Source organism: Ostrinia nubilalis, chromosome 18 (assembly GCF_963855985.1).
Source record: "Ostrinia nubilalis chromosome 18, ilOstNubi1.1, whole genome shotgun sequence".
NCBI lineage: Eukaryota > Metazoa > Arthropoda > Insecta > Lepidoptera > Crambidae > Ostrinia > Ostrinia nubilalis.
Genome location: NC_087105.1, coordinates 13,175,361 through 13,198,827, shown reverse-complemented (window position 1 = coordinate 13,198,827; position 23,467 = coordinate 13,175,361). Strand labels below are relative to the sequence as shown.

The 23,467-nt window shown below is 38.6% G+C and overlaps 2 protein-coding genes across 3 annotated transcripts in view; one reads left to right on the top strand and one right to left on the bottom strand.

Moving 5' to 3' along the window:
* Positions 1–1,618: 1,618 nt before the first annotated feature.
* Positions 1,619–3,980, top strand: LOC135080780 (uridine diphosphate glucose pyrophosphatase NUDT14-like). 2 transcript variants are annotated; one of them, XM_063975505.1, is made up of 5 exons: positions 1,619–1,723; positions 1,800–2,008; positions 2,103–2,313; positions 2,511–2,587; positions 2,736–3,980. In XM_063975505.1, exons 2-5 carry the CDS (start codon positions 1,819–1,821, stop codon positions 2,891–2,893), a joined length of 636 nt encoding a protein of 211 aa, XP_063831575.1. In that variant the 5' UTR covers positions 1,619–1,723; positions 1,800–1,818; the 3' UTR covers positions 2,894–3,980. The 2 variants fall into 2 exon arrangements, with proteins under 2 accessions (XP_063831575.1, XP_063831578.1); XM_063975508.1 differs by having other exon boundaries at positions 1,671–1,681; positions 1,805–2,008.
* Positions 3,857–23,467, bottom strand: part of LOC135080781 (DNA damage-binding protein 1) — a 36,786-nt gene continuing 17,175 nt past the window's right edge. Inside the window, exons 14-23 of the mRNA XM_063975509.1 lie at positions 17,712–17,855; positions 16,774–16,897; positions 14,781–14,982; positions 13,905–14,038; positions 11,379–11,504; positions 10,275–10,424; positions 9,596–9,726; positions 8,741–8,907; positions 6,038–6,264; positions 3,857–4,256 (exon numbers count right to left, since the gene is read on the bottom strand). Coding sequence (XP_063831579.1) covers positions 4,173–4,256; positions 6,038–6,264; positions 8,741–8,907; positions 9,596–9,726; positions 10,275–10,424; positions 11,379–11,504; positions 13,905–14,038; positions 14,781–14,982; positions 16,774–16,897; positions 17,712–17,855 — 1,489 coding nt within the window. The 3' untranslated portion in view covers positions 3,857–4,172. The remainder of the gene's footprint in view (positions 4,257–6,037; positions 6,265–8,740; positions 8,908–9,595; positions 9,727–10,274; positions 10,425–11,378; positions 11,505–13,904; positions 14,039–14,780; positions 14,983–16,773; positions 16,898–17,711; positions 17,856–23,467) is intronic.

Genomic DNA, 23,467 nt, shown 5'->3' with positions numbered 1-23,467 from the left:
GAAATTTGATAAAACTGAAAAGTTTATAGGTTTTGATGTGTTAATTGAAGAAAATTTTATAAAAATTTTTCAGGAAAGTTATATAAATCAACTTTTAGATAAATTTAAATACAAAAGCTTAAAGGATAGTAGTCATCCAGATATTTTGATAGATACACATCAAGAGGGGAAAGGTGGTGATGATGATGTGCATCGTTATAGGCAATTAATCGGCTCGTTGTTGTATTTAGTGAACAAAACAAGATTAGATCTGTCGTTTCATGTTGGTTATTGTAGTAGACATCAGGAACATCCTAATTTGAATGATTTTGCAAATATTAAAAACATTTTTAGATATATTAAAAATACAGTTAGCAGTGGTATAAAATATGTTCGTGGTAGCGATCTAAGTTTAAAAGCATATTGTGATGCAGACTTTGCAGGTGATCCTGATACTAGGAAGAGCACGACTGGTTTTGTAGTGTTTTATGGTGGTGGTCCAATTCACTGGTGTTCTCGCAAACAGTCAGTAACTGCTTTGTCTAGTACTGAGGCTGAATATATATCTGCAGCCGAGTGTATAAAAGATCTGCTTTACATTCAGAGTCTGATTCATGAGTTGACAGGCGAGTTACCAAAAACACAATTGTTTGTTGATAATCAATCAGCAATAGTTTTGATTAAAAACGGAATCTTAAATAGGAGGAGCAAGCACATTGATGTGAAATACCATTTTATTAAGGAGAAATTAGATAAAAATTTATTAGAAATTTATTATTGTCCTACTAAAGACAATTTGGCTGATATTTTAACTAAACCACTGGATAGAACAAAGTTTTTGAGACTTAGACAATGTATAGTGAGTGATACATAGTGGACATTTGTGATGTGACGAATTATGTAGGTTTATTAGAATATAAGGTTTTTGGGAGTTAACTTGAAATTTTAATTTTAAGTTAGTTATGTAAGGTGTTTAGGTTAATTAATTCAAAAGTATATTTGTTGTATGGTTGTATTGGGTAAGTTAGTTAAGTTGGGTTTTAAGGAGTAGATAGGTAGTTGTTATGATTATATAAAGATAAAATTCAGAGGGGATGTTAGGATATATAATTTTATCATGAGATGACATGTTGCTGGCAGGTTTTATTTTAAAAGTAAACAGCATTAGAATAAAGTTTGAAAATAATGACAGGTGTAGAAAAGCAAGAAAATGTGACATTGTATCTTTGTATTATTGAATTTCGATAGATTCAGTTGTAAATGTTTTAATATTTAATATGTAATAGATTTGATAATATTTTAATAATAAAGTGTGTGTGAGTATTGAAGTGGCGTTATTATGATTGAAAAATAACCTCCCAGGAGTTGTGTGGAGAGGCATGAGGCACACTCCTCGAACAGTCACAGCTTGAACCTGTCGATACTAGCTGCTTCAAGCTGTCTATGGTAAACATGAAGCAAATCAATCACCCATGCATGATTATGAAACCTTTGAACATCGATTACAATCGATATTTGCTGCTTGCTTGCACCTCCCTTCCCTTTTTTTGACTGACGTCTGTCTGCTCTAATCACAGCTAATCCTTATCTGTGTCTGTCTGACAGTACTGACACTGACTGTCAAATAAAGATGTTTTTGGTCACTTTACTTCCTTCAATTCGATTTTTCAGAATTTAATTTCTTCAGCTTTCTTCAGGCGAGGCTTCTGGCAGGTTCAGTTGATTAATTACTTTGAAACTCTAGGTAGTCAATTATAAAATTGGTCAAAATATTCAATCCAGTCCTGCAGTCCATAATTAAATAAATATTCTCTTCACAGGTGAGGTTATTAATTTGCAATGGAAGATTTGAAGCAAGTGTATCTCAGCCCGCTTCCCGACTCTCCGTACGTGAAGCCTTTCAGGCTCAACTACACGCAGAATGGCAAGAAGAAGACCTGGGACCTGCTAGAAGTCCATGACAGCGTCGCCATTATAGTCTTCAACGTTACTCGTAAAGTTATGGTTTTTGTGAAGCAATTCCGTCCTGGTAAGTATCTTCTATGTTTTGACATAGGTACTAAAGTATGTACATAATGCTTACTTTACTATCCATAATTACCTCACTATATTGTTTGTTTTAGCAATTTATTACAACTGTGTCCATCCTGATGACCGTGACGAAGATTTTATAGACACAAAGAAGTACCCGGCCTCTCTAGGCATTGCCCTTGAAATGTGCGCCGGCATTATTGATAAGGAGAAGCCAATTAATGAAATAGCTAGAGAGGAAGTGCTCGAGGAGTGTGGCTATAATGTTGAACTCAAGGATCTGCAGAGGATCATATCATACAGGTATCTAAAGAAAATTATTAAAACATCAGTGGGGCTCAGTACAATATTCACTTCCCTTTGAAGTCTACAAAACAGAATAGGCTTCTAGAATTTAATTACTTAACTGCAAATATTCTAGAATTTAAAAGTCAACCTAATAACTTATTAATTTTTTGTATTATCTGTTATCTTATCAATAAAATATTATCTCTTTACAGGGCTGGAGTGGGAGTTCAAGGAGCACTACAAACATTATACTACTGTGAAGTGACAGACGAAATGAAAACTGAACAAGGTTGGTTTGTTTACAACTTGATCCAGCCATTTCAACAGTCTGCAGTGTTGTGATATAGTATAATTATTATCAATCAACCAAAGAAGTTGAACTTGAAACCTATAAAAACTCATTGCAAGAACTTTTACTCTAAAATTTGATGTTTCAGGTGGAGGAGTGGATGATGAAATCATAGAAGTAGTTGAGAAGACAATTCCCGAGATTGAGGAGATGCTCAGCTCCCCAGGACCTCTTGCCAGTCCACCCAGCTGTCTGTTTGCACTCATGTGGTTTCTGCACCATAAGGCAGAGAAGTACAGAAAGTAAGAATGCCCGTTTTCATCATAAACAAATCACAATTTGTTCCTTTTGAGGGTCTCAAAATACAGGCTGTACAATTAATGCATAATATTCTTTGTAAATGCTAGTTTTACTGGTTTATGATATTTTTTGACCTATTTTGTTCATGAGTTTTTTTATTCACTCATTACTTTTACTTTCCCAAATAAATAAACAAATTGTATAGTTTCACACTCACATTGGTAAGCTCAAAGACAAATTGGAATAAATGTATAATTTAATTTACCAGTAAATTTCAATGATGTCTCAGATCTGTATCTGGATAATTTAAATACATTTGGAATAATGAACCATCCACTTTCCTTCAGGACCTTTGAGAGGACTTGTGGAGAATGTAAAGAATATTAACGAAAACATACTACAAGTACAAACTCGGTAAAAGTTTAATGTATTTATTTTAGAGTTCATTGCAAGGTCACCCACTGACTTCCATTTATGATAGATAATTTGCAACAGTATGATATGACCTGTGGTATGACTTAATTATCATTACATAATAATCTTGACTAACATTTGTATGCAAAAATTCCAACATAGATTGTACAAATTATAATTCTAGTTACATTTGATAATTTGTGTTGTTATTAATAATAATTGTATTGTATGTATCAAATAGTTTATTCCTCACAATGGCTAATAGATTAGACATTTTACACAATGTTATATTTTTTATTTATTAGGGTTATTTAATTTACTATTTTCTATATTCCATTGCTGGTTTGTGTGCAACTTTTTGCTAGATTATGCTTTGCTCGCAATAAATGCATTCAGTATTTTTAACAATACTATGAAACTGTGATTATTATGACTTTCTGTGATGTAATCATAGAAATGAATGAATTAAATAAATATAGGTAATTAAATATGAAATGATGTTTTCTTTAATCCTTTAATGCCTCTTGATGGTTAGTGATCAATGAAACAAGTACATCTGAAGTACATAATAGTATTTAATACATTTTCTCGACTAAATAGTAGATAAAACAGTCCACGAAAATAGCTTGATCTTAACATTTTACATATAAATCAGATTTCTCAAACAAGATATTATATTCTAAACAAAATTGGAAAGAGATTAACGCTTATTAAGCAAGGCTCTATCTACGCTTATGGATTGATATAGGATTTAATCCTTCAATATGTACTCTTCATATTGCAATCAAAGCATCAACTATTGCGAACCGAACCGAACACCACCGCAAGTCACCTTCGTGAACTATTTTATCTCTTTATATCACTGTAAACATTAATGTATCCGCGTGAGATCTTCCACGATTTTTATTAAGTCATCTACGGTTGCATCCCTTTTCATCCCGTCTCCATCGTCGATCTGGAACAAAAGGTCCTATATTAGTAATAAAGTAACATGCATGCATGTCTAGGTTTGCCAACTCTAGTTTTGTAGAGACAAAAGCAAGGCAAGGTCTAGTAGAAAAGTCAAATCAATTTTTAAGGTATTTTGTGGGGAATAAGAGCACTAATTCTTCAACCACACCAACGCGCGAAGATACCCATTGCCTGCGCGATCATAGTGAAATGACAGGTCGCGTGAACTGTCATGAGTCGCGCGACCTGTCATTGGCCTTTGATCTGCGCGCGTTGGTGTGGTTGAAGCTTAAAGGGTTTTCATATCGCAAACGAAACGATATCTGAGTATTTCTCAAAAAAAATGTACATTTTGAAAAAAAAAAGTGTGCTTTGAAACAGTTCAAAAGTTTTATATTTATAAATCATCACACAAAAAAAACACACACACAATTTTGAAGGATGAATCTTTAAGATAACGAAGAATTATAGCTATAATCCTACTTATTACCAAATATTTAGATATTTTAAAAATAGTCCTTTTTTACCTTTCATACAAAAACCTGTTTGCCACCCTAGCTTTTTCATGTATTTTTGTTTCATAAAATGCGATACGTAACTAAATTATTGTAAATTTCTTTGTATTATCGTTCTACAGTAATCGCAGTTTCTGTATCAAATTGATTTTCTATGGGGTGTCATAATGAATTGGCAATTTAAAGCAAAAAAACAAAATGAGTCGCTCTCATTTACTATTTCGTTATTTACTCTTTAGTTACGATTTATTTCTACTTTCCCATGGTTTCTGAACAATTCCGTATTTATTTTACACGGACAACAATAGCTGCACTCTGAATGGCTGTTGGCCTGACGTCTCCGCCATAAAATCTATCGCGAAAATTAGTGAAAACGTGTGTGTTTTGTGGGATTACTTTTTCGTAACAGGCAGTAAAATCAGCGATTTTATATAGAACGGTAAGTCTTCATTTAACCATTTTTTGTAATACGTGTGGTACGAACATTTAGTAAGCTTTTATATTTGCTGTAACAAATTTTATCAAAAAAATACTTGTTTCTGATCTCATTTTGTCTAATATTTCGTTACGTTTTTTGCGAATTTCGTTACGTTACGAAAAAGTACAACATAATGCTGAGTGTATACTGTTATTACCTGACTAAGCATAGTAATATTCACTACTTAATTAATTTAAAAAAATATAGAGCGTTAATAACAAAAGGATTGGATACTATCTGCTTTACAGAAGTGCCACCAGCAAAAAATTATCAAATCATTTAGATTACGTTTTTATGTGATTACTTCTTTTGTTTTTTTTAGGAATGCCGCCAAAAACCAATGCCGAAAGGCAAAAAGCTTACAGAGAACGACTCAAAATGGATAAACATGATGGAACAAAAATAATTTTATTAAAATAGTATGAATGATTACTCCCTTATTTTATTTCTAACCCCTTAATATTACCTCGTATTTGGGTGCATACTTACAAATATTTCGAATTGAATAAATAAAGAGCATTCACAATATTTCGCCAATGTATAACAAGCCTTATGGCCTTACTATTTCGTTACTACCGTTTCGTTACGTACATTTTTTTTGAGAAATACTCATCTACAGATTTTATGGCAAACAGATCGGATGGTTATTTGCACGATAAAACCCCTAAAACATTACGCGTGTGGTAAAGGGGAGATGTCTGATGATAATAGCTATGTCAGAGAATTTGATCAACATAAGTATAAAATTATTTTAAATTAGCACTACGACTGTAGCAACCCAGTGGGACCCACCTGCATCCCTTGTATGGTCTCCTTCTGTATATCCCGGGAGAGGTCCAGGAAGCTTTCGATGAGATCACCGTCTATGAATCCTTCGGCCGCCTCGGTGGTGATATCTGAGTTCAACGACCTCCAGAAAGAGTGCGGGATCTTGCCGACCGACTTAATCGTGTGCGTCAGTCGCTCTTCTAGCTGGTGGAGGAACTCGTACAGTTCTTGTGGCAATTGGACTACTAGACCTGTGGAGAAGAAAATATCGAATTATTATTGCCTCACCAGTCTGCTTATAATAAGGTGACCTTATATGCAGGCCAATGACAATTAGCCAATGATGACGTCCAACCCGTTTGGCCAGGGTGTAGGCAAATCATTTGTCTTTGGTAAATTGGAGAGCTTAGGGCATGCTCCTGCAGTTGAGAGACTAATGCCCGTTTTCACCATCAATCCCTATAATTTTTAAGTGACCCCTATGATAATTCCTGTTATGTGTTACCATAGGGGTCATTTAAAAGTTAGGGATTGATGGTGAAAACGGGCATTAGTCTCTCAACTGCAGGAGCATGCCCTAAGCTCTCCAATTTACCAAAGACAAATGATTTGCCTACACCCTGGCCAAACGGGTTGGGCACAAAGGGCCTGGTGATGATATGACGTCACAGCGTGCGAGCCGTGCTGCGTGACGTCACGTGTACTCACAGATGGCGCCGGTGACGGTCGCCAGCAGCACGGGGTTGGCGACGGGCGCGGCGGTGACGTCACGTGTCCACGAGCGAGCCGTGCCGCGTGACGTCACGTGTACTCACTAGGCTTGTTTTTACTCAGACACTGAACTGATCGCTCCGAACTAGTACAATCGGTCAAATAAACTAATTCGGTCTTCTAGTACTATTAGTTCATTTTAGTACACTGATTCTATTAGGTACATCGAACGAAAAAGTCTTTATTCCTATGTATTTATGGTCCAATATCGAAAAATACTCGCAACAGAGTTACAGAGTCGTAGCCATCTCACTCGCGCTCACATCAGTCACATCTCATTCTAGCACTATTAGTCTGTTCATTTCAGTACATCGATTTTTTAATAAGATCGGACGAAAAACGTCTTTATTACTATCAATTTATAGTACAATGTCGCAAAATACACGCAACACACAGAGTCGAATCCATTTCGCTCGCGCGCTTGTCACCAATTTCATGTCTCGTTCACACTTATTCATTCGTGATCGGCTGTACTAAAGTGAACTAAAAGACCGATTTGAACGACCAAAAAGGAATAGTTCGTTCTCGTTCACTTAAAGGAATTGCTTACTATTATAGTCCATTCAGCGTAAGATGGTGATTATGACAGTTCTATTTAGTGAGGCGCTCCTTATAAACCTAACCGATATTTTTTAGAATCGAGAATATTTTCTATAGAAATCTAATCGCCTTTTATTTGTTTGATTTTTAATCTTGATCAAAATTTTATCTATGAATTTGAACTATCTGGAAATGGAATAAACGTGAATATTCTTAGTGGTACAAAATAAATCACAAAGAATTAAATATATGCATTTTATTCAATAAAACATCAAAATAACAATAACAAACAATACGGGGAGAAATCGCATAAAACAAAACCGTCATCAAAGGCAAACGCACACGTACTGACTTAGCTTTGACCTGCCTGAGATAATAATCGTGATTCGATGGTAAGATGACCACCATGCCGATTACTGATTTATTGCGATTGTTTATGTCCCATCCCTATGAGCAAAAGTTCCGACTAACGCAGAAGCAATTCATTTAAAAAAAAATCACATTTTTTTCTAAATAATAAACTAATAAATAAATAGAAATTCTTGTTTAGGTTAATTGAGAAAGATTAGTGATTGATATTTCGGAAGGATGAAAACACACAAAAGTAAGTGATTTTTACAACTCAATATTTTTATTCGTAGAAAGTTAGAATCATAAAACGAAACGTTTTATCTGTCTAAATCACCATCATAAGTTGAATGAACTATAGTACATAGTACATGTACTAAAGCCTGGTCCGTGAGTACGTAGAATTTCGTCCAATGGCCCCAAGCTACCCATCCTTCGCAGTGAGTGTACGAGCTTTCTACGTGCTCACGGACCAGGCTTTACACAAGCCTAGTACCACAGAATAATAATAAGTATTACGTACAGAAGTTTTACTTCGCGAAGGTATTTAAAAAAATGTATGCTCAATGTCATTAACAATATGGTGTAATTAAGCCTGTCTCAAGAGTCAAGCTGCTTTAAAATGGTGCTTGACTCAAGCACCATTTTGTTGACAAACGTCAGTCGTTGACAAACGTCGTGCCGATCAGGCACTGCGCCGAAGCTATAGGGCTGACATCGGTAAAATGTTGTGACGTGAGGTGCCAAACTGGAAAATGGCGGAGGAAATACATGATTTAGCATGAATTATCATATTTATCATGAATAATATTAACTACTTATTTACCTCTCAGTGTCTTGAGGCAACATAAAAAAGTACATTCTGTGTTTTTATTATTATTTAGGCAGTTAAATACTGCACAGTATTTAGTACACGATTTTCTTCCATCATACACAAGAATACTCGTGCGTGAGTCAATGTTCGCTCGTATGTGAGGCGTTGTCGAATAGTATCCTGTAGGTGGGCCATCGTGCGTGTTTTGTTTTCGATGTAAACTCGCGGAGATGAACAGGCCTGGTAGTACTCACAGATGGCGCCGGTGACGGTAGCCAGAAGCACAGGGTTGGCGACGGGCGCGGCGGTGTCTGCGTGCTGCGCCACGAGCGAGCCGTGCTGCATTACATTAACCATGTCCCCGATGTGGAAGCGGCCCATGTTTTCTAACTGCTGCCGGTCTTCGTCTGTCGTCGCGGCACTGGAATGGACAAATATAAGTTTGAACTTTAGCGCGTTGTAATGCGAGGCGTTAGGGAATGAGGGCTATCGTTCTAGCGCTCACCAGTTAGCGCCACTGTAGAGTAAGGTCCTGTCACTTGCTAGTAGCGAAGACAGTGGCACCAACTGGTGAGCGCGAAAGTGGTAGGAGGACTATCGCATTTGCACTCATCAAGATGGCGCCACTGTCGAGTAAGGTCCTGTCAATCGCCAGGGGTGCCAACTGTTAAGTATAAAAACGATAGCCCTCATTGTCAGACGAGCGATTGTTTGCGACAGTGATCGACTAAGCGACGCTGACCGTAGTAAACGAAAACCATGATAGGCGACAGTCGGCTAATGCGATGCCGGCCGTCAACGGCTGTGGCCGTTATCGACAGAGTCTATCACGTACATACCAAATCATACTCTTTGTCATACAGGTGAACCCAGTCAAATGCTGTTGCAGTAAAGAGATCGCCTTTAGAAATTTACAACAAACTCGCAAACAAGATATAAAAATTAAATAATCATATTTGAAACCGTTGCTTTAGGTTTGAAGGCGCTGCTGGATGCAGGCCGCTACCAACCGGGCGATGTGGAACTCATTGGGGGAGGTCTATGTTCAGCAGTGGACGTCCTGTGGCTGAAATGATGATGATAATATTTGAAACCATACACACACTCACCCATCTTTCTGGCAAATGAACATGTTGAAGTTATTCTCGGCGCCGAGGAAGGTGTCGTCGTCGAGGATCTCCACGGCCGTCATCCAGTTGGGGCTGTGGTCGCGCGCTATCTCTTCAAAACTGCCCTCCATCTGCGGAAACCATTTTGTATTGTATACCATCGTCAGATGATTACGAATTACTATGTGATAGTGTATGAGTTAGGCCCAGAACACACGGTGAAACGCAACTGCAACTTCTAGTTACTTTTGAGTAGCATCTAAGTTTCTGCCATACATAGATTCCGTTGAGAGACCACACATGACGCGACCATTTCAAACCGGTTTCAAACTGGTCGCGTCATGTGTGGTTTCACCGTGTGTTCTGGGCCTTAGTCACATTAGCTTTTAAAAGCTGCTAGTAATTTTTGGTATAAACAATTGTTTTGTCAAAGTCAAATATTTGACTTGATGCTACACCATGCATAAAACATATTTGTGTATTTAAAAAATTGGCCATGTTCAAACAAGCGATTGTAAAACTCGAAACACGTAATGAGGAGAGAAGGGAAAAACACATAAAATCGAAACAAAATTTCATCCAGCTTTTCAGCAAGCTTCAGTTTTCTAATTCCTACAAATAAAAGTTACCATCACAGTACTTCAAGAATATTGTGTAAAACTAAAGAAACTTTACTAACCTGTTTATACTGTAATAATGACATGGATCGCATGATATCACCAACTAATATGAAGTCTCCCTTGACCTTCAGATATAGAGCTACGATGTTGTTGAAGTGGCTGCATTCTAACCGCAACTCCTTGTCGGACGTCCATTCGAATAACCGCACCTGTAAGAAATTTTATTTCAGTCTAGACCTGAAATTTTGATTATTTTAATCAGTCAAAGAGAACATCGATTAGGTAGAGAGTGATTTTTGTCTATGGTGCGCTTGATAAAAGGTCCTTGCTCCGATTAGGTAGAGTGATTTTTGTCTATGGTTAACTTGATAAAAGGATATGGGATAAAAAGTCCTTCACTTGGTTTTTATCACGCTGAACTTTGTTGAATCTATTCAAACATTACAGGTTTTCCGAGATCGTAAGTTCATCGGTGAAAAAAGGAACTTAAAGTTAGCTAAAAAAACGTTGTCAAAAAGGAATGGCATCATAAACACAGAACTCTGAATGTTGATCTTAGTCAATAAATCGTTTCGCAAACATCACTCCACTGATTGTATCAGCTTACATTTTGGATTAGGATTTTCATAGTGATAAACAGCATTGGAGGTAAGATTGACAGTTCCTCTGTGGTTGAGGATTCAAGCTCGCTTCCACCTTCGGCTTGATCATCACTTTCCATCAGGTGATAAGCAGGCCAAGAGCTTCCTCGTTTTGTATAAAGAAATCCTTTAGGCGCATTAGGGCTAATTCTCATTATGGCAACCGACTCGCTAATTTACTACTTCTCATTATAGCCACTTCTCATTTTGGCTACTTCTAATTAAGTCTAATTCTCACTTGGGCTACTTCTCATTAGGGCTATATCTATATATATAAAAGAAAGTCGTGTTAGTTACACCACTTATAACTCAAGAACGGCTGAACCGATTTAGCTGAAAATTGTCAGGGAGGTAGTTTAGAGCCAGGTGAAGGACATAGGATACTTTTTATCCCGTTCGAAATTAAAAAAAAAGTCTGCTTATTTATTGCCATTAAGGCGGAACAAAGTTCGCCGGGTCAGCTAGTCTCTTATATTAAAAGCAAATGGTCCCGGTAAGAATAACAAAGGGGAGCGGACTCACTGTACTGTTGATAGAAGCCAGCAGTTTCCCGTTGAACTCCACCATGGCGTAGCAGGCGCCTTTAATCTCCTTCTCGGCGACCTGGAGTAGCTTGCCTTCTGACCAGTGGAAGAGCAGGAGTCTGCCCTGCAAGTGGAAGGGTTAATGTGATACTATGGAATCAGAGTAACCGATATAGACTTACCATCAGAGGTGGAATTGTGTAAAGCAATTGTAATCATTTGACAGTTCATAACGTACGATTATTCTGTCAAACGCTTTGTTTAACTGACTTTATCGTACGTTATGAACTATCAAATGATTACGATTGCTTTACACAATTCCACCTCAGGTGAGATACAGGCCAAGAGCTTCCTCGTTGTGGATTAGTGACCGACCGAATATTCGTTTTCGTTTTCGGCCATTTTCGGCCAAAAAATGGACATTCGGCCATATTTTCGTTTTCGGCCAAAAACCAGCCGAAGCTTCGGCCAAACCGAATATCAGAAATACTTGAATAAAATGGTGACGTATATATAACGTTCTGATATCTTCGGGAGTGAATCGTGTGCACTCATGGTTCCAATCAGACAACGGACGGGATATTGTCACACTGTTTTGAAGTTGTGAAGTGAGGTTACGGTACAAAGGTGTCCAGCGGGAATTTTCCAAGTTCAAAATTGAATTCAAATAAAGCCAAAGGGTTTTATTAAGTTAATGCGGATTTGAAATACGTCATGAGTCACTTGGTCAGGAGCCCACAGAGTTCGCAATTGAGCAATATTTGAAATACGCCTCGGTCACCAGATCTCACACTATGCGACTTTTTCTTGTGGGGATATCTCAAGTCAAAAAATTTACAGTAACAATCCTCAAATAATTCAGGTTCCGTAAGAAAATATCAGCCGTGAAGTTGCAAGAAAATTACCAGCGCGTTTTGCTCTCGCGTAGTTGCGAATGTAAGAGTCCGGCTGTAAAAGTGCCTAGAGTAAAACGGGCATCATTTAAACGATATTGCCTATAAAAAAATAATCCGCATTGTTAAACTCCAGTTTGCATTAGTAATAAATAATAATAAAAAAACATTTCTGTCATTTGTATTAATTTTTGAAGTTGAAAAATTGCCACTGGATACCCTTTATTTCTCCTTCACTTCCTCCAGGTCACTAATGCCGGTTTTCTTTAAACAATCCATTATCCAAATCCGTCAAACGTCAATATGTTTTTGGTCAAAATACGGTTTTTGAATTTTTTACATATTTCATTGTTTACGAGACTACTTAAACAATTTAAGAGTGTAAAAGCATCGAAAATTATGGGCATTTGATCGCAAACAGATTGAAATTTGACAGTTGAAGGTCATTTTCGTTTTCGTTTTCGTTTTCGGCCGAAAATGAGACTGCTGCCGAAGCTTCGTTTTCGTTTTCGTTTTCGGCTGAAAATCCATTTTCGGTCGGACACTATTGTGGATAAAAAAAAGATTGCAGGATCGCCTAACTGAAAAGGGAGTGGGTCACAAAATGTAATGTAGGCAGGCCTTCTATTTGGTGAACCGACGACAAAGATTGTGGAAAACGCAGGAACGGTCGTTGAGGAAATACTTGTGGGTGGCCTTACTGGCCTTGATTCAGAAACCGGAAATATTGCCACCTCTCTTTCCAATTCCTCTATAGTCAGGATCTACAGCTTGATCGGTGATTAAAACCCAACCATCAGAAGCCATTACTGTCCCGGGAGAAAGTCGATCTGTTATTTGCCGCAACGAAACCAAGCAAATGAATGATGATGATGAGTCATCCGACCGATTTCGGCCATGGCGACCACTTCAACTCCTAATTGTCTTGGTGACTTGTCTCCTAACTGAAGATGGCTTACGTAGCCATTCGCGTCAAACCCCCGCAGGCACATAAGGGCATCTGAGCACGCCGATATAATCAGAAGAATATACAGGTTGTGGTTTTGTAAAAAAAACACCCATCTCAGTGGTAGTGACGCCAAAAAAATATAAAAAAAATATTTTAAATGTTCATGGAAAAATCCATGAATTCGGAAAAATGGTATTATTACGCGGACGAGCTATCGGATAATTCCCCCGCTCTCCCGGGGCGGCGGCTGCATGTGATCGGTGTGTAGCGGGGTACGCGGGGGTGGTGCGGGCTTGATGGTGGTAACAAGCGCCGTCTCACAAGTTTTAGGAGACGTTTGAACAAGGTACTATTAAAGTAATGGTGCGTCCAGACTGGGCGAACGGGCTCGCGCGGCAAACTCGGCATCCTGCTCACTCAAGAGCAGGGTGAGCAGGATGACCAGCGTGCCGCGCGAACCCGTTCGCCCAGTCTGGGCACACCATAATAGTTAAAATTTTATTTATATTTTTCTTGTAATTACTTTCATGTGTACTACCACCCCTGAGATGGCGTTGTTTTACAAAACCACACCTTGTAGAAACTCGAAATCAAGGCTTGACTGGATCATGTGCAAGGTCTTGATCCAGTAGTTAACGTCTTGGGTGAAAGGGAAAAGACCATAAGCCGCTATTATAGATACCTGCTTGGGCTCGGACTCCTCGGGGTTGACGATGGCGGTGCCGACGGCGTAGTAGTGGTTGGGGTCGTCGCTCAGCTTGCACGACACCAGCGACATCGCGAACTCGTTCGGCATCAGTTGGTGCGCGTGGAGAACTGCAATACAGCACAATAAAATATCTGGTCAAATGAAGTCAACCGTTTAGTACATAGCTGTGCTTCTGTGGTTCATGTAGAGAATAAGAACAACCCACTCTTTCCGTAGATGTCATAAGAAAGTAAAAGAGAAATATGCGAACATCAGGCCTTACCAATCCGAGGAGTGAGGAGTTGTAGGGCAAATCCTCCCCCTGTGGTAAATTAAAGAGCGTCGTCCGTCGTTCTTCTATGGTAAACTACTTGATGTTCTTGTCATTACGTTTTTATCTAAAGGTTCAGTCAAACTAACGCGTACAGGCTGCGTGCGCTATGACAATCACTTACGCAAAAATTATTCACACCGCCGCGTTCGTTTTCCAGACGTTTACCATGAAAAAGGTCACAATTAGGTCTGATCAACGAAACCAAGCAAATGAATGGAAACCCTCAAAAAAACCCTCGAAGGTGTGGTGGTTGGGCTTGGGCTGCTGCGGCGGCGCGCTGGCACACTAGCGGGGTCACACTCACCCTCGAAGGTGTGGTGGTCGAGCAGCAGCAGGTTGTGGAGCTCGAGGTCGAGCGCGCTGGGCGCGTGCTTGGGCTGCTGCGGCGGCGCGCTGGCACACTAGCGGGGTCACACTCACCCTCGAAGGTGTGGTGGTCGAGCAGCAGCAGGTTGTGGAGCTCGAGGTCGAGCGCGCTGGGCGCGTGCTTGGGCTGCTGCGGCGGCGCGCTGGCACACTAGCGGGGTCACACTCACCCTCGAAGGTGTGGTGGTCGAGCAGCAGCAGGTTGTGGAGCTCGAGGTCGAGCGCGCTGGGCGCGTGCTTGGGCTGCTGCGGCGGCGCTCCGCTAGTGGCTGCTGCGGCGCTGGAAGCGGAGGCTCGCTGGCAAACGGCTGCGGTGCCGCCGCCCGCTGTCCACTCTAGCTTGTCTACCCGCATCGTGATCACGGCAAATGTCTGATAAGAGATAACGAATCAGTGAAGCGAAGACAAGATATACATACATACGAGGGGCGGCTGAAAATTTCGCGGCCTAAGGTACTTAGCGATGAGTAATTAGCTTGTTACTCATATCACTAGTTGCAACACTCAGTAGTATTATAAAAAGCAATCACTAATTAAGTTTGCACAGATAGTTCAATTTCTATCGAACAAATGACATCACCATGTCCGCCGAATCTGGAGATTTGCGGAATTTCGACACCGCGCGCCGCGGACATAATTCCTCGTAAAGAAGGAAAATAGACCGAAAGACATTTTTGAAGAGATGTCATTGATTCTTCAGGATTCTGGACCTTCATATACTATGGTTAAAAAATGGGCCCGACTATTTCAACACGGACGAGAGACCTGTGAAAACGACCCCCGCCCTGTCACGATACTGAGTGAAGGAAACGTTCAAAAGTCGAAAAAATCGTTCCGGCTGACCAAAGAATTAAATCGTGGCAGATAGCTGAAGAATATTTCTTTATGTTCGCGAGGCTATTGTACAGAAATGACGGGGGAAACTGACACGCGGATTGCTCTTTCCGCAAGACAACGCGCCCGTTCACGCCGCACGTGTTGCGAGGCCAAGCCCTGAAAGACACCGGGTTCTCAGAGATTGACCACCCACCATATAGCCAAGACCTATTACCTAGCGATATTTTCCTGTTTTTCGATTTGAAAAAGGACTTACGGGGCCGGAGATATGCAGATGACAACGAAATTAAAGCTGCGGTTGGTCGTCATTTTGAAAATTTTTTGGGTGGGTAAAAGGCATTGTATGCGAGATTTAAGAAATGTATTTCTTTTGAGGGAGATTATATTACAAAATAAAAAATAGAAACCATTTATTTTATTTCATTAAGTACCTTAGGCCGCGAAATTATCAGCCGGCCCTCGTAGATCGTTTCACCCACGAATATGCGTCACATCAATTTTTGGTCGAAGAAAGCGCGGAGTGCAGGGAGTTTGATCCGAACAATCCGAGCGTCATTATTGTAGTGTGCGTGTGCACTCATGGATGATTTAGATTGTACCGATAACACTCAAACATTAGCGGAAGAATGGTGGGGCGCGTCTTCGTGATGATACGATCTATAACAGCGGATGGTTGTTTACCCGCATTGTGATCACGGCAAACGTCTGGTACTTCTGTCACGAGATAACGAATAACACGAATAAAGCGAACTAAGCGAAGAGAAGATGGCAGCGGCTAGGTGAAAAATAAAGCCTCTGCTAAAAAACGAAATAAAGGAGCAACAGCTGGGTGAAAATTCTAAGAGCCTGCTCTATAACTTGCGCGGGTTGCTGCGCTGTTACTGCACACTCGCGCTTGCCGCACGTGTGGAATTCCGTCGCACACGTTCGCGCCACATTGCACTACTCATGCTATAATTCAATACAGATACGCGTGCGTGCGCCCGCGCAAATGGCAATGCCAGATTTTGTATGGTATACATGCCATAGTAAGTTTGGTTTATTACACTATTTTGTAATCAAAAAACAAAGTTTGGTCGATGGCCGCGCGAAAAAAAGACGCCACCTTCCATGGAAAATCTGGCATTGCCATTTCAGCGCAGGCCCTGAGATTATGTTCTGTGACTTTCTTCGGAAGAGGTCATTAAGCAATAAACTATTATTGAATAAAATTATGGCATGCGCGTGCAGTGAAAGAAAAATAACTAAAAATAAATAAAAACGCTTTAAAATTAGTTGCAAAATAAATATCAAATGACACTGATGAAGGATGATAGAGTAACATACCTGCGTGGCTTCCTGGTAGGCAATGCGACGCGGCGTCTCACCCAGAGGCACAGTGCGAATGTGAAGCTTTTGGATTTCGTCTATCGTGCCGATCGTCACTGTGCTGTCTGTGGCCAGGGCTAAACTGTGAAATCATACAGTAATGTTAACCGATTATTTTACCTCCATCAATTTGTTTCACTTGATAATGAACCTGGGATTAACTCAACGGCCCTTAGGCCCGGTTTTTTGAATCGTAGTTAAAATAACCAATGGTCAAATTTGACAGATGTCAAATGACAAGTGGTTAAATATCAGAAAAAAATGTTTTTCGAACAATGGTTAGCTTGACTTTTAGTACATTTTTTAACTATTAGTTAGCATTTTGTTAATATTTAACCATTAGTACCAAAATTTAACAATTTGTTATTTTAACTATGAATCAAAAAACTGGGCCTTAGGCCCCGTTTTTTGATTCGTAGTTAAAATAACCAATGGTCAAATTTGACAGATGTCAAATGACAAGTGGTTAAATATCAGAAAAAAAATGTTTTTCGAACAATGGTTAGCTTGACTTTTAGTACATTTTTTAACTATTTGTTTACATTTTGTTAATATTTAACCATTAGTAACAAAATTTAACAATTTGTTATTTTAACTATGAATCAAAAAACTGGGCCTTAGTCGATATATGTGAGATACTAGAAGTAAATTAATGTTGTGGTCTCTTTCACGCGCTGACGTCAGCACATAGACAATGTTCAGATATCGATGGGAACGTATACGCTGAAGTCTGACGTCACGTGTAGCATTTACTACGAGAGTTTAGGTTTAGCGAATGAATTACTTCACATATTGATCGTATTTTGATTGTGATTTCTACAAATGACAAAACCGTTTAATAACAGTGGTCACGTTCTGATGTAATATTTTATGAGAAAAAGCCATAACAAACTTACCTGTCAGGATAAGCGACGGCGTTGAGCGAACACATATGCGTAACTTCCTTCAGGTTGACGTTTGAGAAGACGAGCTTGTGGTTGGAGGAGAATATTACGGTCGGCCGGTCGGAGCACGCGAAGATGTTTGTCGTGGATAGAGATCTGGGGACAAAAGGGTTATTAAAATAGTAAGACAGGTTTTAACGCGACGTTAATTAATGAGTTACATGAGTACATAATGTAACTCATTAAGAGCCATTTTACATTTTCGTGCGAATTTCTAAGATTTTGGAAGCATGAATTACTATCTTAAGCAACACCCAGAGATTATTTAATAACTGCGAAAGATAGGTCAATCCTTGGTGTTGACCATTAATGAAACGGATTTACTAAAACTCTTTTGCTTAATTCACAGTGCCCCATCTCCCACAACCATTTTACGGAAAAATTGCCGCAGACTCATTTTCAAAGTCCTGTATCTATTATTTATGCTCATATAATAAGCTTAAAAATATATAGTAATCATCGGACATATATTCTTGTAGTCCATTAATGAAATAGATTCTTGAATTTCATTACCATTATTGAGTAAAATCTAAAAATAATTTGGCAAATTTGAAGATTAACGTCACATTTTGATCGTGGTTTTTGGTTTAAAAACACAGCAATAACTGCAATAAAAGTATCCCAAAATAAAGAATATTCATTGTAGATTTGATTTCTACAGTTATTGTTTAAATATTAGTAACCACTTTGTCAAAATATTGATGTGAATATCAGTATAAATTACAATGCGCAAGCCGACATCGATTAGAATGGCGCGAGCGCCCGTCAAGGCAGGACCTGTGTCATTTTTCCCGCCGTGACGTTTACGTGCGTTCGTGTCGTAAAGCGGTGATTTGTACGGCGACCAAATACATTTGATACTATGCCGAGAGGCTGTTTCGAGTTGGCCGGCCGAGCAGAAATTGAAATGATGAATTTTAATTTCTCTGACGGATCTGGGTGTAACTATGTATAATATGTAGGTACCATGTATTTAATTTAATAAATAAATTTGAGTTTTGTTTCGTGAAGAAGAAAAAGAAGAGTTTTGTTTCGAGATGAAGCTTTGTTGTTAAATCTATACTAATTAAAGAGGAAAGATTTAATTGTTTGTTTTGAGGCAATAGGCTCCGAAAAAAAATTATTTCACGATTTAGAATCCTAATTTTTTTCTATGTAGGCTATAAAATATTTTCAAAAACTTTAGTCCAAAATCTTTGATAAAATTCGACGTTTTATTAAATAAATTAGATAACATATTAATAATTTTTTTTCAGTACGATTTTAGTACTTGTTTTTCAGAAATTCTACGATTTAACTAAACTTCTAAAGTGTTTATATTTTATGCATAATTTATTAACTTCTAAATTATACATATATCCTATTGACAGATGACGTGCTTCGTATTTTATTAAAATTATTACCTGACTAGGTTAAAAAGGTGTGGAATGTTATTTTGGAGATAACTTGGTTCCATAGAAATATAGAGAGATGCTAAGTAATGCGCTGAGTTCGAAACTCGGTGTCGTATTAGAAATTCACACACACAAAGAAATCAAATTATGTGCTCATTATCCACTGCGGTATCAGTATTCAACGTGCGAATAATCTTTAGTACTATGCAAGCAATATACACTGTTTACATAATGACGTCGCTACTGTCATCATTGCTTTCACAAGCAATATGTTCCAATTTGTCCCTTGTCACATTTCCCTTTAGTTTCTGTGCTCTGTGCTTGTTTCTAAGTTGATATCAATGAAATATTCCTTAGTACTTTTGATTTCATTTTTTTTTATTTTGACACGTGTTTGAAAAATCAAGGTCAGATTACAATAAAATAACAAGTGAAAACGTAACATTGCATTGCAACTCGCAATTTCGCAATATTGATGAGGAGATTCCATTGGAAAGTCTGTATTCATTCCTAGGATTCCCCTAACACCATCAAATTCAAGAGAATTCAAGAGAGTGCAGTTTCCCATCTCATGCTTAGGGACTACGGTTTAAAATAGTGTGGTTGCATAGAGCCTGCAACGGGCAACCGCGTGCGCAGCTGCTCATACTGATTTTCGATACAAAAGCAAGTGTTGGCGCCCTCACGAGTTTTAGCGGAGTTCCATATGGTAGCGGGAGTAGACTTAATGGAAATCTATGCTTCTCCGACGACCAGTTGTATGTGGAATACTCCAGAGTATGCGCACACAATAGCCTGGTGATTTTAGCACCTGAAGGAAAAACAAAAAAACATTGTTTACAAAGAAATCTGCGGCAGGTGTAGTGTTTTAATTTTGTTTTAGAAAGATCTCATAATTTTGTAAGTATTCAAATTAATAATTTGTAGATTTTATATCAAAAAATATAATCATTTAACAAAATTAATTTTCTTAGAATATTTTAATTCTATTAGAACCATTTTCCACTTCATCGCAGAAGAAGTCGCGGGCAAAAAGCTAGTATGAAATATGTAGTATTGCCGCGGCTTCGCCCGCTTGAAATTTAGTTTGTCACAGATCAGACTCCACCTTGCCGGGCTTCTTTTCGGGATAATTAAAAATAGAAACCCGTTTTACCTCTCCGACAAGCTGGCGTTTTCTTGTAGACCGGTGCGTATGGCTTATAAGCTTACCTACCCAAGGCACACTACGGCTGCATTCCGCGGCAGTTTTCGTTACGTGGCTACAAAATGTTGGAACAATATACCCCCACCAATCCGGAACTCTTTGACAGGATATGCTTTTAAAACCAGATTCAAGGCTTATCTTATTGAGCGTCAAAAACTGATGTAGTTCTGCACGTAACAATTTTGAGGACTGTTTGCACGTATCTACTGTTGGTATCTGATCTTGTGCCTTGTTATTCTTATTATCATTGTCATGTTTATTGTTTCTGCCTTACTTAAACTTATGCCAAAATGTGTATGTGTCACCGTTGCTCAGTTGCGTATTGTTTTTTTAATGTTTACCTGCGCCTCTCCACCACTACAATCAGGCGACCACTGAAAACCAGCGTCGTGGTGCTACGCACTGCGGCATTATGCTGAGTGGAAGCCTATTTGGCATAATTTTTAAATTATTTTTTTTATCGTATTAATATTCTGTAATTTGTTGTTCTAGTGTGCCAAATAAATGTATTTTCTTTCTTTCTTTCTTCTTTCAGATCGTCATAAATTATAGCCTATACATTGTTATTCCGGTCGACGCCAGGGATGGATGAGTGTCGCTGTCGCTGGCGACAGGGTCTTCTGGTTCAGGGTTCATGGCGTAGGTCTCAGGCAAAATGAAATCCACTCGTAGAAATTAATAAACTCAGTGTATTCACGAAAATAATTACACACAGCACTAGAGTCGTATCCGAACTGAGTGAACCAAAGGTCTTGCGATAGGAACGTCCGACCCAAGTGATAGTTGAACACAGACTGCCTAGTACTGCTGTACTGTACTGTAAAGTTTCATCAAAATCTGTTCAGTAGTTTTTGCGTGAAAGTGTAACAAACATCCAGACATCCACACAAACTTTCGTATTAATAATATTAGTAAGACTAGTAAGAAGTAAGATGAATTATTTTAGTTATTTGTTTACTTATAATAATATTTATTTATTTATTTCTTAGCTCTGTCTGATAATGGATCTGGAGGAGATGCAATGGCCACCTCCGTAACAAAACAATAGAACCCTATGGAGTTTGGGCTTGTGTGATTCGCCTTGACGAATATTTCGTATCCAGGGTCCGATAATGGAGCTGAAAGATTAGCAGATTTTTTTTTTCACTATGTGACTGTCTTTATTTTGTACTTAATATATATTTTACATATTATACCTATTCGTGTTTCATTATGAATCGAAATATAAAAGACTTAATAAACTCTATTAAAAATTTAAATTAATTTATCAAGTTTGAATACCTCATTCTACCTTAAAATTAATAACTTAAATCAAGTCTTAATACGGTCACGGCTCAAGATTTTTTTGTCCATTTCAGCGTTCTTTTTACTCTTTTGACGTTGCGTTGACAGCTTTTACCTAAATTCGCGCGGAATATTTTTGTGAAATGGCTCTTAATAAACGTCGCGTTAAGACCCGTGTCTTACTATTTTAGTTGAAATGGAACGCGAAAGTTTAAAAATTTAAAATAGTAGGGAATTTAGTGCAATGATTTGTATGGAGACCCCTCCACTTTGGTATAGAAGGCTCATTTTTGCACCAGTTGTTCTTTGGGTGCTCCTGAGTAGATTTCCGTCGGTAGACATCGGGAGCCCCCCCTGTGGTAGCAGGGGGGGCTCCCGATCAAGTTTCCTTCTGCCGCGCTTCACTTTAAGGCCCATATCTTCAAAACTATAGGTATTAGGGCAAGTGTGGTGTCATTTTCGGATAATTAAAGGATGGCGAATTCATTTCTAGAACAAACTTTTTGCCTTTTCATACAAAAAAATAGAAATATTGAGAAAAAATCACAAAAACCAAAAAGTATTTTTTTAGCGAAACGTCGTTTACTTTTAAACCATTGGAGATAATCTAATAAAAAAAATATGTACTGAAAGCTACATATACCAGGATTATGAATATATACATTTGTATGGTACTTTTTTCGAAAAAAGTAGGTGAAAAAAATTTTTTCTTCAGGACACAGCGGGCGAATTTTACTGCGCGTCGGAAAAAAATATTTATTTTATCCATGAATTCATAATATTTGGTTCATAAGCAAGTAAGGATTATTATTTTAGAATTTATTTATAGTTCCTGGCACATCTAGCTAACATGATTTGTATTTTTTCTTCAATTAATTTTGAACTCTATGTGTAAGACATAAGGTTGAAAATAGCTTAAATACATTTTAATATTGAAAATATCATAAGAAGAAAGCACTAAATAAAGAACATGAATTTGTCTAAACGTCTAATGATTATTATTATTTTAATTAACACTTATTTCTACATACTATTGTACCAGTGGTTTAACGGAAAGGAAAGTGTGAGGAAAGTGAGGATTGATAATCATAGTACGGGAGATTATTTTTAGCACAAAGGCTTCGGCTGTGACCATTATAGTTGTTTGTTCAGACAGCACCAGCTTCTGCACTACCTACTTCTTGCACTTACATCTCACCATTTTCAGGCAAGCTTCGGCAGCTACGGACAAATCGGTCCATGTAGGCTTCATGTTGCTATTGACTCTGGTCCACCCCCAACCAGTCGGGTAAAGGGAAGACTGAGTCGGTTGCTTGCAACTGACCCTATACGCGAACCCCTTGATATACTGCCAGTAGCCAATGCTGATACAAAGCTGTCTGGGTTATTTTATGTAGGGCCACACCTAAGCGTAGTCCACAGCGAGCCTTTAGGATCTTTATTCTCCCTTTTTTATTCCCTATCATCCAAAAAAAATCCTATCCATTAGTTAGGTGAATTAAGCGTCTGAGTGAAAGCTAGCTAATAGTATTCTGATGCCGGATATGCTGACCCAAGCAGACACATCCTTACAGTATTAAGTGTTTCATGGACCCCACTTGTATTCCAAATGCTCGAGAGCTTCTGTTGTTAGGCCCATTTTGTGGGACATGTGGTTTGTTCCCCAGTTTGCGTACCTGTAATTGCTTGGGCTTACCTTTGATGAGTTTTCTCCATGACCCTGTATTTCCCTTTTGGAATGATTTGGAGAGGCTTATATCGCGTTGATGCTTTCCCATTCAGCCCTGTGCTTCTTGGATATGGCCATATTATGGCCATGAGGT